General features: G+C 37.7%; 1 protein-coding gene across 4 annotated transcripts in view; it reads left to right on the forward strand.

Moving 5' to 3' along the window:
- The window catches only part of ZC3H6 (zinc finger CCCH-type containing 6), a 75,291-nt gene extending 60,882 nt beyond the window's left edge, over positions 1-14,409 (forward strand). For all 4 annotated transcript variants that reach the window (XM_060413987.1, XM_027967128.3, XM_012173915.4 and 1 more), the window contains 4 exons: positions 743-993; positions 1,304-1,794; positions 2,116-2,349; positions 7,697-14,409. In XM_060413987.1, coding sequence (XP_060269970.1) covers positions 743-993; positions 1,304-1,794; positions 2,116-2,349; positions 7,697-9,171 — 2,451 coding nt within the window. In that variant the 3' untranslated portion in view covers positions 9,172-14,409. The remainder of the gene's footprint in view (positions 1-742; positions 994-1,303; positions 1,795-2,115; positions 2,350-7,696) is intronic.
- The last annotated feature ends 565 nt before the right edge of the window (positions 14,410-14,974 follow it).

Here is a 14,974-nt window from a genome sequence, read left to right on the forward strand (position 1 = left end):
CACCTATTATAGTTCTTTACTTATTAATGATAGCAAATAATATAATTGCCTTAACCTTAAAAAAAAAACCACCAGAATCTTTTGTTCTTATCATTGTTCTGCCATTAGAAAACAGTCCATCACAAATTTTTTCAACCAGTCCATCATAAATTTTATTTTTCTTGGTTGAGCTCTTGTTCAAATGTCATTTACTTTCCAATTTTATTTAGGTATAATTGGTATACAACACTGTATAAATTTAAGGTGTACAACATAATGATTCAACTTACATACATCATGAAATTATTGCAAGCTTAGCAAACATCCATTATCTCAGATAAATACGAAATTAAAGAAACAGAAAAGATTTTTTTCCATGAACACCCTTAATAGATTTCATATATAAAGGTACAGTGCTGTTAATTATTCACCATGTTGTGCCTCACATCACTAGTGCTTACTTACCTTATAACTTGAAGTTTGTATCTTTTTAGTACCTTCATCCAGTTCCTACTTTTACTACCCTCTGCCTTTGGTAACCACAAAATGTGATCTCAAAAAAAGCTAATTTACTTGAGAAATATCCTTTACCTTTTTGAACCTCATATTCTTTATAAAAAATTAGTTCACTATCTCTGATCTATTTCAACTTTAATATTATATTTTTTCTGTTAACAAAACTAGTTTATTCAAGTCTTCACAGTTTTAAATGTGAGGAAGAAAGCTTGTTTTGAAATAGTAAATCTTGGCCAATTATCTTTAGGTGTTGAATACTGAAGAAGCTGCAAATGAAGATGAAAGAGAATTAGAAGAACTTAGAAAGCATGGCATAACTCCTCTTCCCAAACCACCTCCAGGAGTTGGACTTCTGCCAACCCCACTGGAGCATTTTCCCTTTTCTGATCCTGAAGATGGTTTTCAGACAGATCTCTCTGATGATTTCAAGAAGATTCCATCTCTTTTTGAAATAGTTGTAAAACCTACTGTGGATTTAGCACATAAAATTGGAAAGAAGTAAGTTAAATTTTTCATTCCTTCCAGTGAATATTCAGGGTTGATCGCCGTTAGGATTGATTGGTTTGATCTCCTTGCTGTTCAAGGGACTCTCAAGAGTCTTCTCCAACACCACAGTTCGAAAGCATCTGTTCTTCAACACTCAGCTTGCTTTATGGTCCAACTCTCATATCCATACATGACCACTGGAAAAACCATAGCCTTGACTAGACAGATCTTTGTCAGCAAAGGTCCAATATCTATTTAGAGATGTAATGTTCTTATTTGTCTCTTTTCTTTGAACTAAGAAATATTATTCTTTTGTCCACAGGCCACCAGCATTTTATAACAGTGCCTCACCACCAGGACCACAATTTCAGGAAAGCAGCCCACATCCTCAACATGTCTATAGTTCGGGGTCAAGTCCAGGTCCTGGCCCTAACATGTCTCAGGGACACAACAGTCCTGTGATCCACCCAGGCTCCCCTGGACACTGTCCTGGCCTACCAGTGCCACAGAGCCCACCTTTGCTGCCTGGCCCCCCAGGAATTGTGGGCCCTCACGGTCAAGCTGGAGTACTTGGTCAACCAGATACGCCTTTGACACCACCAAATATGAGTGGTTCTTACCACTGCTCGGGCTTTCCAGAACATGTAATGAAAGTACCTAGAGAGAATCACTGCTCTCCAGGCTCATCGCACCCACCTGGTGAAAGGCAGCTCAGTACCAGCTATGATTCCTTACAAAATCCCGCTGAGTTTTATGATCATTATTATTCACAGCATGCTGTCCATAATTTTCAGCCACCCAGTCACTCTGGTGGTAAGTTTACCTTTCTAAATAACTCATTTCTAACTTAAAATATCTGGAGTCCTATGTTTCTTTAGTAACATGAAAGGCATGTGTGTTTTAAATAAAGGAAAATATGATGAAATTGAAATATTAAAGTGTGTTTTCAATTTGACCAAATATTTCTAACAATGGACTTTGCAATAACTTTAAACAGTGCTTACTGTTACATAATAATCTGATAATCAAATGTGATATTATTGTAACTCAGTTTCTTACAAGGCACAGCGGTCCTTGTCTCCTGGAGTTTTGTGCTCAATCAGTGTCTTGTGCCTTTTTGTGTTGTGTATGTAGATGGGGTGTGGCACGGTGACTTTGCCCAGCACCAGGCTCCAGTTGTTCCAGACTCACCTAACCGTGGGAGTGGGTCTGACAGCAGCAGTAATGTGGCAGGCCAGGGCCCCCTGCCTGCACTGGGTCTCCTCCCTGCTGTCCAGAGAGCTCTTTTTGTCAGACTTACTCAGAAATACCAAGAAGATGAAGAACCAAGCAGCACCCAGCCTCAGAGGACACCAAGCAAGGAAGAAGGTGTGTCGGGTGTCATGATAGCGTCCTATCTGTTTGGATCTACCTATTCTATTTCCAGCTACCTACAGCTACTGTCTTCTTGGGGTTGATTGTCATTTCCAGTGCCATTGATGCATTAGTAATTAATTGCAATGGGTTTGATTTGAAGCAATAAATCAGACTGGAGTGTGAGGCCTTGGAAGCACACTTGTTATTAAGCTTTGTTTTTGAAGAGAAATAGAACAGAAACAAGATAGCCTTGAGTTTAAGAATTTTAACTTGTAACTCAAGTTCAAAATTATTTGGTTATTAGATTTTTATGGGCAGAGGCTGTTTCCTTCAGGTTCTGCTATACTATTAAAGGATATTATTTTTAATATAAAAGATTTTTAAGTTTCCCTTAGTATTTTTGATACTGATAAGTCTACAGCAATTAGTTAATTCAGTTAAGGGAAGAAAACTGGAAATCAACCAGTTGTTATTATGAGTTAAAAAATTGATATGTTTGGCCAACCTTAAACATGAAATTAAGGGCTTCCCTCATTCCAGTGGTTAAGAATCCATCCTTCCACTGCAGGAGTCAGGGAAGTTCACATGCTCTGAGGCATGGCCAAAAATGAGCGAAACATGAAATTTATGAATAACTATGTAAAACTGGATAATGCTAGTAGCCACAAGTTATATAAACATTGTTACATTGGCAAAGATAGTATTAAACCTTCATTTATTTAACATGACAGGGAAGTGAGGAATTTCTAATAAGTTAATTTCCTATATAATTTATATTTACTTCTTTAGGTGCTAATTTTAAGAAATAATCATTTTAATAGTGTTCTTTCTTTAAAGTGTAACAAAGTCTTATATTTTCATAAAGAAAAAATAAAACTTTTCTAAGTGATATAAAATTTTATATATAATACTATAAAATTGGTAATGTTTTATAAGGCTTGTTTTCTTGGAATCAGAAAACATCTTAAACAGATTTTTGTGTGTTTGTGTTCATTCTTACAAATTTTATTGCCTTTGTGAATTTATTTGTCCTTTGATAAAAAGCTGATAGAAACCTTTTATTCATTTTCTAATACCTGCTTTCCACTGACCTCTCTGCTGTTCTACTTTCTTTCTGCTCCATATTCATTCTTGTTCCAAAAAGATTTTAAGACTGCTTATAAAATATGTTTATATGAAACTGAAAATTAAATAGCATCTTACCTATTTGGATCGGATTTGGATTAAGTACCAAATTCTATGAGGAGTGAAACTCCTACACAGAAATGTTTAAAATAACTACAACAGTTGAAAGTGAACCACAGGTCTAGCTCTAGACTTCCTGGAGGTCAGAGAAAAAAAGAGAGATCCAGTGTCTAGAAGTAGTTTTTTTCAGACACTGAGGTATGAATTAAAGTTTTTGCCATTGTAATATAGTGTATACTATTTTAAAGCCACATCCTCCCCTAAATATGAGTGCTTGTTCTGTAGCATTCTTCTGTTCAAACTAACTGTGTAATGCTAAATTTCCATGTGACAGAAATGCATGGTGAGCAGTGAGATAAAAGTGAGAATATATGTGCTATTCTATTGACTAAAGATATTCGGTGATATACATAAGTGTGTGTGTGTACATATATACATGTACATGGCTAATTCAGAGATGATCTATATATGTTTTAATGGAGAAGAAGGAAACCCACCCTCCTGAGGTGTCAGTTTTTATTTCCTTCTCTACTAGAGAGAAGACCTCTGACTGTTAAGCTTCTTAACATTATGGCTCATGCTAAAGTTACATAGGCTTTAAGAGTAAGGCCCAAAGTTCTTATAAAGTTAAAGTATGTAAATTTTAGGGTGTTAGTTTCATTTGTTGCTTTTAATTTAGAGTTTGAGTAATATATTCACAAGGTCAAACATTTAAAAATTTATGAGAGAAAAGCCTGGGGCCCATATATGCTCAGTTCCTTTTGCTTTCCTAACATTCAATGTTAGTGTTTTGTTTTCGTTCCAGTTTTTTTTTTAAATAGCTCTTCCTTGTTATCTGATAAATCCAGAGGTATGAAATTTAAGGGATTGCTTGAATTAAAGAAGGCTTACCTGGTGGCTCAGATGGTAAAGTGTCTGCCTGCAATGTGGGACACCTGGGTTTGATCCCTGGGTCGGGAAGATCCCCTGGAGAGTTCAGTTCACAGTCACTCAGTCCTGTCCGACTCTTTGCGACCCCGTGAATTGCAGCACACTGGGCCTCCCTGTCAATCATCAACTCCCAGAGTTCACTCAGACTCACGTCCATCGAGTCAGTGATGCTATCCAGCCATCTTATCCTCTGTCACCCCCTTCTCCTCCTGCCCCCAATCCCTCCCAGCATCAGAGTCTTTTCCAATGAGTCAACTCTTCTCATGAGGTGGCCAAAATACTGGAGTTTCAGCTTCAGCATCATTCCCTCCAAAGAAATCCCAGGGCTGATCTCCTTCAGAATGGACTGGTTGGATCTCCTTGCTGTTCAAGGGACTCTCAAGAGTCTTCTCCAACACCACAGTTCAAAAGTATCAATTGTCTGGCGCTCAGCTTTCTTCACAGTTCAACTCTCACATCCATACATGACCACTGGAAAAACCATAGCCTTGACTGGACGGACCTTTGTTGGCAAAGTAATGTCTCTGCTTTTCAATATGCTATCTAGGTTGGTCATAACTTTTCTTCCAAGGAGTAAGCATCTTTTAATTTCATGGCTGCAGTCACCATCTGCAGTGATTTTGGAGCCCCCAAAAATAAAGTCTGACACTGTTTCCACTGTTTCCCCATCTATTTCCCATGAAGTGATGGGACCAGATGCCATGATCTTCGTTTTCTGAATGTTGAGCTTTAAGCCAACTTTTTCACTCTCCTCTTTCACTTTCATCAAGAGGCTTTTAGTTCCTCTTCACTTTCTGCCATAAGGGTGGTGTCATCTGCATATCTGAGGTTATTGATATTTCTCCTGGCAGTCTTGATTCCAGCTTATGCTTCTTCCAGCCCAGCGTTTCTCATGATGTACTCTGCACATATGTTAAATAAGCAGGGTGACAATATACAGCCTTGACGTACTCCTTTTCCTATTTGGAACCAGTCTGTTGTTCCATGTCCAGTTCTAACTGTTGCTTCCTGACCTGCATATAGGTTTCTCAAGAAGCAGGTCAGGTGGTCTGGTGTTTCCATCTCTTTGAGAATTTCCTACAGTTTGTTGTGATCCACATAATCAAAGGCTTTGGCATAGTCAGTAAAGCAGAAATAGATGTTTTTCTGGAACTCTCTTGCTTTTTCCATGATCCAGCGGATGTTGGCAATTTGATCTCTGGTTTCTCTGCCTTTTCTAAAACCAGCTTGAACATCAGGGAGTTCACAGTTCACGTATTGCTGAAGCCTGGCTTGGAGAATTTTGAGCATTACTTTACTAGCGCGTGAGATGAGTGTAATTGTGTGGTAGTTAGAGCATTCTTTGGCATTGCCTTTCTTTGGAATTGGAATGAAAACTGACCTTTTCCAGTCCTGTGGCCACTGCTGAATTTTCCACATTGGCTGGCATATTGAGTGCAGCACTTTCACAGCATCATCTTTCAGGATTTGAAATAGCTCCACTGGAATTCCATCACCTCCACTAGCTTTGTTTGTAGTGATGCTTTCTAAGGCCCACTTGACTTCACATTCCAGGATGTCTGGCTCTAGGTGAGTGATCACACCATCATGATTATTTGGGTCATGAAGATCTTTTTTGTATAGTTCTTCTGTGTATTCTTGCCACCTCTTCTTAATATCTTCTGCTTCTGTTAGGTCCAGACCATTTCTGTCCTTTATTGAGCCCATCTTTGCATGAAATGTTCCCTTGTCTCTAATTTTCTTGAAGAGATCTCTAGTCTTTCCCATTCTGTTGTTTTCCTCTATTTCTTTGCATTGATCTCTGAGGAAGGCTTTCTTATCTATTCTTGCTATTCTTTGGAACTCTGCCTTCAGATGTTTGTATTTTTCCTTTTCTTGTTTGCTTTACACTTCTCGTCTTTTCACAGCTATTTGTAAGCCCTCTTCAGACAGCCATTTTGCTTTTTTGCATTTCTTTTCCACGGGGATGGTCTTGATCCCTGTCTCCTGTACAATGTCACGAACCTCCGTCCATAGTTCATCAGGCACTCTGTCTATCAGATCTAGTCCCTGAACTCTATTTCTCACTTCCACTGTGTAATCATAAGGGATTTGATTTAGGTCATACCTGAATGGTCTAGTTGTTTTCCCTACTTTCTTCACTTTAAGTCTGAATATGGCAATAAGGAGTTCATGATCTGAGCCACAATCAGCTCCTGGTCTTGTTTTTGTTGACTGTATAGAGCTTCTCTATCTTTGGCTGAAAAGAATATAATCATCTGATTTTGGTGCTGACCATCTGGTGATGTCCATGTGTAGAGTCTTCTCTTGTGTTGTTGGAAGAGGGTGTTTGCTATGACCAGTGCATTTTCTTGGCAAAACTCGTCCTGCTTCATTCAATATTTCAGGGCCAAATTTGCCTGTTACTCCTGGTGTTTCTTGACTTCCTACTTTTGCATTCCAGTCCCCCATAATGAAAAGGACATCTTTTTTTGGTGTTAGTTCTAAAAGGTCTTGTAGGTCTTCATAGAACCGTTCAGCATCTTCAGCGTTACTGGTTTGGGCATAGACTTGGATTACCGTGATTTTGAATGGTTTGCCTTGGAAATGAACAGATATCATTCTGTCGTTTTTGAGATTGCATCCACGTACTGCATTTCAGACTCTTGTTGACCATGATGGCTGCTCCATTTCTTCTGAGGGACTCCTGCCTGCAGTAGTAGATATAATGGTCATCTGCATTAAATTCACCCATTCCAGTCCCAGTCCCCTGGAGAAGGAAATGGCAACCGACTCCAGTATTCTTACCTGGAAAATCTCATGGATGTAGGAGCCTGGTAGGCTACAGTCCATGGGGTCATAAAGAGTCGGACACGACTGAGCAACTTCACTTTCACTTTGAATTAAAGACAGCCAAAACATTTTGGAATTTCTTTTTTAGAGTGTTTTCCCTTCTCCCTCAGCCCTGTCTTCCGACACATTTCTGAGTTCCCTTTGGCCAGCTGGAATGAAAGGTCCAGACTCTTCTCTGACTGGAAGGACATTTTACATGGTCTGATGCCATACTTCTTTCTTTATAGAGTACAGTGACTGAATTGTTAGTTGTTATATCACCTCTTATCTTGTTCCAGTGTTGAAACTCTGTCATTTCTATGATGTATTATCTTGAAGTTAGACTACCCTTATTTCAGAAATAGCCTATGTGTTTTAATTAAAGCCTAATATGAATGCTTCACTCTTTACAATAGTTTTTGTCTGCATTTAGATGAAACTGTTAACTGGTACTCCAGTAGTGAAGAGGAAGAAGGGAGCAGTGTCAAGTCAATACTGAGAACGTTGCAGAAACAAACAGAGACTTTGAGGAGTCAGCAGCAGCCTTCCACAGAACCTGGCCTTCCTACTGACCCGAGACTTGCTAGAGAGAAGAATAAAGGAAACCAAGTTGTCGACCCTAGACTCAGGACTATCTCAAGGCAAGACATTAAAAAATCTTCTGAGTCTGCCCCGCTGGATCTCAGACTTGCATGGGATCCCAGGAAATTAAGAGGGAGTGGAAGCGGCCATGGCAGTTCTGCTGCTGCTGGAGCCAAGTTTGATTCACATCATGGCAACACCGGCCCTAGCATCAGACACAAAAGAGGAGATGATGATGATGAAGATACAGAAAGAGAGCTGAGAGAAAAGGCTTTCTTAATACCTCTGGATTCTTCCCCTGGTGTGATGCTGCAGGACCCAAGGTCACAGCTGAGACAGTTTAGTCACATTAAAATGGATATTACCCTAACCAAACCCAACTTTGCCAAACACATCGTGTGGGCTCCAGAAGACTTACTACCAGTTCCTTTACCTAAACCTGATCCAGTCTCTTCAATCAATTTACCTCTGCCCCCTCTTATAGCTGACCAGAGGCTCAGTAGGTTATGGAATACAAAAAGTGATCTTCGTCAAAACACAGTGTCCACTGATACGAAACTAGCAGCCAAAGCCAAAATTAACACAGCAAACAGAGAAGGCTACCTAGATCAATTTGGAGACTCACATAGTTCCGGAAGTAAATTAGGAGATCCTAGGCTGCAAAAAAATTTTGATCCTAGACTTCACAGACTGCACAACACAGAGCCTCATCAAGCAGTTATGAAGGACCCCCATATGTCTAAGACTGCCCCTCCTTTAGGGACCAGGCCAAACCTGGGGTCATCACAGCCCTCAGGTGCGGTACCTAGCAGTTCTGGTCCTGGGGCTTTACCTCCATATGCCCCCAAACTCTCATCTTCAACTGGCCTTCCCCTGGGAACTCCGGGTTCAGTCCTTAGCGGTATTAGTTTGTATGACCCCAGGGAGCAAAGTTCACCCTCTACATCAGAGCTAGCAGCAGAAAATGCAGAGAACCAGAAAAAAGGTGGGAGTTTAAAATGTAGTGACAAAAATGAGCCTCTTCCTGGAGAAGCAATCCTACCACAGAAAATGGCTCCAAATGTGGACGTCCCTGTTGACCGCCCAGCTGACCCACAGACGGATGTTCGCCAGAGTTCTGGTACCGTTCAAGTCCCGGCAGTGCACAGCCTTCCAATTCAGGCATTAACAGGCCTAATCAGACCCCAGTACAGCGATCCCAGGCAGTCAAAACATCTGGGACAGGTGAGCCCCACCCCCGGTGATGATCCCAGCAAAGAAACAGATGACAAATCTCTGAAGGAGGTTTTTAAAACTTTTGACCCAACAGCTTCACCATTTTGTTAGCTGTTGTGTAACCAAGCAGTTATTTTCTCTCTCCTGACTGTTGGCAGTCCCCTGCTGTTTTGTAACTGTTTTACCTCTATAGTTTATTTATTTTTAAATTATAAACACTTTTCAGCTGCTAGTATCAGAACCACACGAAGTTATATCCTCCAAAGCCTGTGGTATTTTATATAGTATTTTTATAATTTTAAGAGACTGTAGTCATTGACATAGAAACCTATATATCATGTTAGTTTCAGTAAAAGTACTTTTATTGTAAATAAACCATCATGAACTCAACACTTTGCCTGAATATATGCCACTTGTCTTTCATAATCAGTGTTTAGATAAATGATCACCACTTTTATATGGTTGTTAGTTTCAAGCAATATAATGTACATTACTTTTCAGAAACAGTATTTTGACTAGGATCCTCTCAATTTGTCAACACAGAACTGACTAATATGTAATGCTAACTGCTAGCTAAAATGTAAAGTGAAGTAAAGAAAACATTTTTTAAATCTAATATTAGCAGAGCAGTTCATGTTTAAGGGCATCACTTTTATTATTACTGGCAATATTATTTGTGTAAATGAAGCATTTGAATGTCATATCTTTTAAATGTATTTTATGGTATACTGTATCATATAAGTTGGAGATATATAAATAGAATGTTTTGCTAAAGTAAAAAATTTCCAAATTCTCTAACATAACTTTTTAAATTTAATTTTTCATAATAATAGTTATGAGTTATTGCTGTTACGTTATGATGTTTATGCATTTTGATGTCTTTTGTCTTTAGCAGCATAATTTATATTACTTTTTCAAATTGTGTAGCTGCAATAATTGTATTCATCATGACTTTGGCAGTTTTTAACAAAATTTTAAAAGATCCGGTGAGTCTGTAGTGATCTATTGCATTGATAATGTTTTAAGTGTGCAGGTTCTATATTTTTTCTTAAATAGCGAGAAAACACAGAGATGGTGTAGTCAACTGTATATGGCTATCAATAAAGACTCTCTTTCAGATCTCACCTGACTGGCATTCTATAACAGAGGAGACTGCTTGGTGTTTTATTATGTCCTCATAGTTTGGAAACCTCCTCAATGGATTAGAAATTGTACTTTTATGAAAAATAATTTGTATTCATTCTTGTATATTTATTGCAGTATATAAATAATGGCAACCCTACTTACTTTATACATATATTATTTATAACTAAAACTAAGTATTACACTTAAGTCTCAGGCTAAGTGTATATATTAATATCTTTGACTAGAGGTATCTGACAGTGTTTGCTAGTAACAACTCCAGCAAGTAATTTAAAAGGAGCATTTCATTGTGAAAGGTAATGGAAGTAGAGGAAATCAGCACTTGAGAAGTGATTTTTAAAATATACAGCAAAATATTTGTGTGGGAACCTAAAACTCAGCACATGGCTTAATACTAATGTATATCTTTCCTATTCCCGTCTTCACCTTTTGCTTTTTTTGCTCTGATTCCATGCTGAAATGAGGTTGCAGTTAAGTGAACAAGAACTCTGCCTGTCTACCTCAGAAGTTCATTGTGTTCTAAGTGGAAGGACAGTTGTTCAAGGGAATGTGAGTTCCTACTATTTTTACTTTGGTTACATTGTTGCCTAAAATGATTCTGAATAACATTTTATGGTTAAAAAATGAAATTTACAGCTATTATAGAAAGTATTTTCTGACTTGCTGTCCTTTGGAAGCAAGTTGAAGGATAATTGATTAGTAAAAAATCCTTTATGAATGTTCATATAAGCTACTTGCTGAATTAATTAGAAGAGAGAGAGGGAGGAGAGAACTTATGAGGGTTAGAGGTTTATGACAGGGAATTCATATTCTTGTTCTGAACTGATTTATAGGTGTTTTATCTCAGTGTCTAGTTTGTTATCTGTGAAATGGGTATGATTTTGACTGTTCACAGATTTGATGTAAGGAGTGAATGAATTATTACTTTAAAGTATTTGTAAATATAAAATTGATTTATATTTTATTTCACACACATAATCATTACATTCCCACTGGGTTTGCATTAAGTTGTACAGATTCCAAAATAATATAATATGGTTTGTGTGGTTCATCAATTCTGTGAAGTTTCAGATAATAGTAAGACACAGTAGAAGTTGTTTCAGAGAGTATTAACCCATCAGGTTAGCAATTTCCTTGAACATTTTGTGTATCATTAAGTTACAGGGCTTTTTCTACTTGAGAGCTCTATGGGCTTGTCGTGTCTATTCAGGGTCTGACATATATGCTCACTTTAGACAGGTTGGATATTGACAGAAGGTGAAAATCCTGTGATGGTCTGTGTTGTGTTTTCCTCACCTATGTGTTATGACTTCGTGTTTTGTGACTGACCGTGTTTGCTTAAATCATAGCATGTGTGGTATGGGTGAAGTGGCCAACTCAGTCAATGGGAGGCTGTTGGCTTTTAGAAACAATAAGGATATTTACTCCCATCTCTTAATATGTATTTCTGCAAGCATGCGACATTGAGATCTTTCTTAGTGATCACTTGTTGGAAAAAGGTGCATTTTTCTTTGGTTAATGGCATCTTGAAGTTTGAAAATTCCCAGTGACCTGGGATATTAGGGCTTGTCAGTATATTTCCATTTGCACAGCACAGAGTCTCGTGATAGACACGCTCTCCCTGAGTTCACTCTCCTGGGCTGAGGACTGCGCCTCACAGAGGCTGTCTGTGTCAAAGGGCATGTCTTGGAGGGCTGATCTGCAGTCAAGCAGTCCACCGATAGTGCCCCTGCCTCCTTCAGTATCAGGCCTTCTGGGAATTTCTAGGATGAAGAGTCATAATCATCTCTTCAGAAATGGTTTGGGAGCACTTGATAATATTATGTTCAAAGTTTAGTAATCATTAGTAAATTTGCTTAGTTTAAATAAGGCTTAGTTTAGGAAGTGTAAGCCTTGACAAAATGTAACCGAAGAGTGTCTGAGTGTTTGAAGTTGTTTTCCTCACGTATGTGTTATGACTTTGTGTTTAGGTAATGCCTTCTCCCCCAAGTAACTTCATGTGGTTTGCAGAACCAGCTTCAGTAGTTACCAATTGCTGTACTGCTGGGGTTATGTTTCTTAGTATGTTATTTATCAGCAGGATCTACCAGTTGTAACAAAACCCCTAATTTAACCTGGCTTTCTTGGAAAGGATACAGACCTAAGACTTTAAGTTAATGCCAACATAACATTTAGAATTTATGATTTTAAAATAAGAAATGAAAAGTATGTCTTAAAATTTGTGTTTTTGGAGGCTGAACCTGTACGCGTCTGCTTGTTCTTCTGTTTCCACACAGCAACAAGCCTAGTTCTGTGCACGCAGTAGGTGTTTTGTTAACTGCTTCTTGATTGCTTCCCAACGTCCATCCAAGTTTAGATTTTGCAGGTGCCTCCATCTGTCAAAATAGATGTGGCAGAGCCACTTCAGGATTGTATTAGAAAGAGTATGGTCATTAATTATGCCTCTTTCATTAGACATAGGGCACCAGCCTTCTCTTTTCTTGTCTCTTCTCCCCATCACCCACCCAAACAATATGAACGTAGGGTTATGGCAGCTTTTATTTAAGAGTTAACATGTTTCTACAATAATTCATGATTCTAAGAATCCTCCAAGCTTTACAAGATGATTTTACTACTTCATTGTAGAAGTTTGACTAGATCAAACATAGATCCCTGTAGATCTATGAAGGATTCTTTCTGTACTTTGAAAGAACTGCATATTAAAGTGTCATGTTTTCATTTTAAAATGTTTCTCTAATTTTCCCCTTCTGATTCTCCTCAAAATTCAGCCAGAATTATGAAGATATGCCTAACCTAGTGAATTTCCAATAGCATTTTATTCTAACACTATGAATAAATTTGAGTCTTGTGTTTTGTCCTTAAACATGCTTCATTATCCTTTGGAATACAACAGTCATGTGTTACAGTTGGGAAAATCATTGAGGGCATAAAGAAAATCTGTTTGTCCCAATGACTGTGAGTTCTTGGAATAATATATTATAGCTTGATTTATCATTGAATCTCTTGTTTTTTAAACTTAGAATTTATGAGAAAAAGGTTATTATAGAGCTAGTTATAGCAAGCATTTTAGAAAAAAAATCAACCTTGTAAATTATCAAGCTCCTTGCTCCTTGGATCAGTACTCTACTAATTTTAATACCTCTGTGAAGGTGTTAAGGTTGAGAGGAGTGATGAAATTTGCATTAGGTAATATTATTTTGTCAGGAGTCTGATATATAGATTATTATAAAGGAATTAAATACATAGAGGCCCAATTTTTAAAAAATAAATCACATTTCCAAACTTCCATTACAAGCAAGTTCTTGGGGATTTGTCATTAATGATAGACTCTACATTTTATATGCTTTTTAAATAGAGAAGGTGGCAAATAATTAATTATTACAGATAAGAGGTTTTAGTCCACCTCTATTTTATAGGAATTTGCCCTCCAAATATTTGAGAGAGAAGTAAAATAAGATAGGAAAATATCTTTTCCTGAAGTAGAATATTTCCTTTAAAAGTGACAATCGAGAAATAGTCATTGCTATACTTGCCAAAGTTTAAAAAATTTTTTATGTTTCTTATCTTAAACCCACTGCTCCCCACCAAGGATTCAGAGAGGGCTCAGTATCGATCCAGGGTTCCAGTGCCCAGGTCATTTCATTTTTTGTCATTTCTAGGCTGCTGTGCTTGCCCATGGTAAGGGCATTGATGGCACTTGTGTCCTAGGATGTAGTGTGTGTTTGGTAAGGGGCGGTGCCATGTCCAGACTTCTGGTCACCCTTTTTCTATGAGATTTATAAGCACCATCTGTAAGCTGAAATTTAGATTAAACCTATTCAGTATGAAGTAGTGTTTTTTTTTTTTTAATAAAAAACAACTTCCTACAGTTATTATTTCAATTCCCCACATATCTCAAATGTTGGGGAAATGCTTTCTTGACTGTTTCACTTTGGAGGATTTCAGTAGCTATTAATTTAGTAAATTAACTAAATCATTAATCTATTGTCTGTTCAAAAGATACCAGCAAAGGGTATACTTTGCTGAACTGATAAATTATTCTACACCAGGACTAACAAATTCCTTGGTAACATCAGGAATATCTTTTTTCCCCCTTCTCATTTACTAGTAACTTTTCCAAGTTGCATTCTGTTGTTTCAAGTTTCTGTAGTTTTCTTCTGTGACATCTTTCTATTGTCTGACTTTAAATAAAAATATTTCTAATAATATTTGTCTCACAGTGCATTGCTTTGCTTTAATATTAATAAATATTCGGTAGTTAAAGGTAGACTGTCAGGGATCCATGTCCTCATGAGAGTTTGTAAATGGAAAGCTTCCAGGCCTTCCTGAAAGAACATAGCAGTAAGCCATCCTTCAATTTATTCTTAGTGCACAGAGATTGTACTTTACTTAATCACACAGATAAACAGCATTTAAGGCCCTCTTCTATGTAAGGAAGTGTCTCTTACATTAGCATATTAATTTTCTGTTAAAAAGATCTGAAGCTGAGAGATTGCTAGCAAGTGTAATGCACAGAGTAGAAAAAGAACTCTTTAGGGTCAAAATAGCTGTGAAAAGAAGAGAAGCAAAAAGCGAAGGAGAAAAGGAAAGATATACCCATTTGAATACAGAGTTCCAGAGAATAGCACGGAGAGATAAGAAAGCCTTCCTTAGTGATCAACACAAAGAAATAGAGGAAAGCAATAGAATGGAAAAGATTAGAGATCTCTTCAATAAAATTAGAGATACCAAGGGAACATTTCATGCAAAGATAGGCACAATAAAGGACAGA

Source organism: Ovis aries, chromosome 3 (genome assembly GCF_016772045.2).
Source record: "Ovis aries strain OAR_USU_Benz2616 breed Rambouillet chromosome 3, ARS-UI_Ramb_v3.0, whole genome shotgun sequence".
NCBI lineage: Eukaryota > Metazoa > Chordata > Mammalia > Artiodactyla > Bovidae > Ovis > Ovis aries.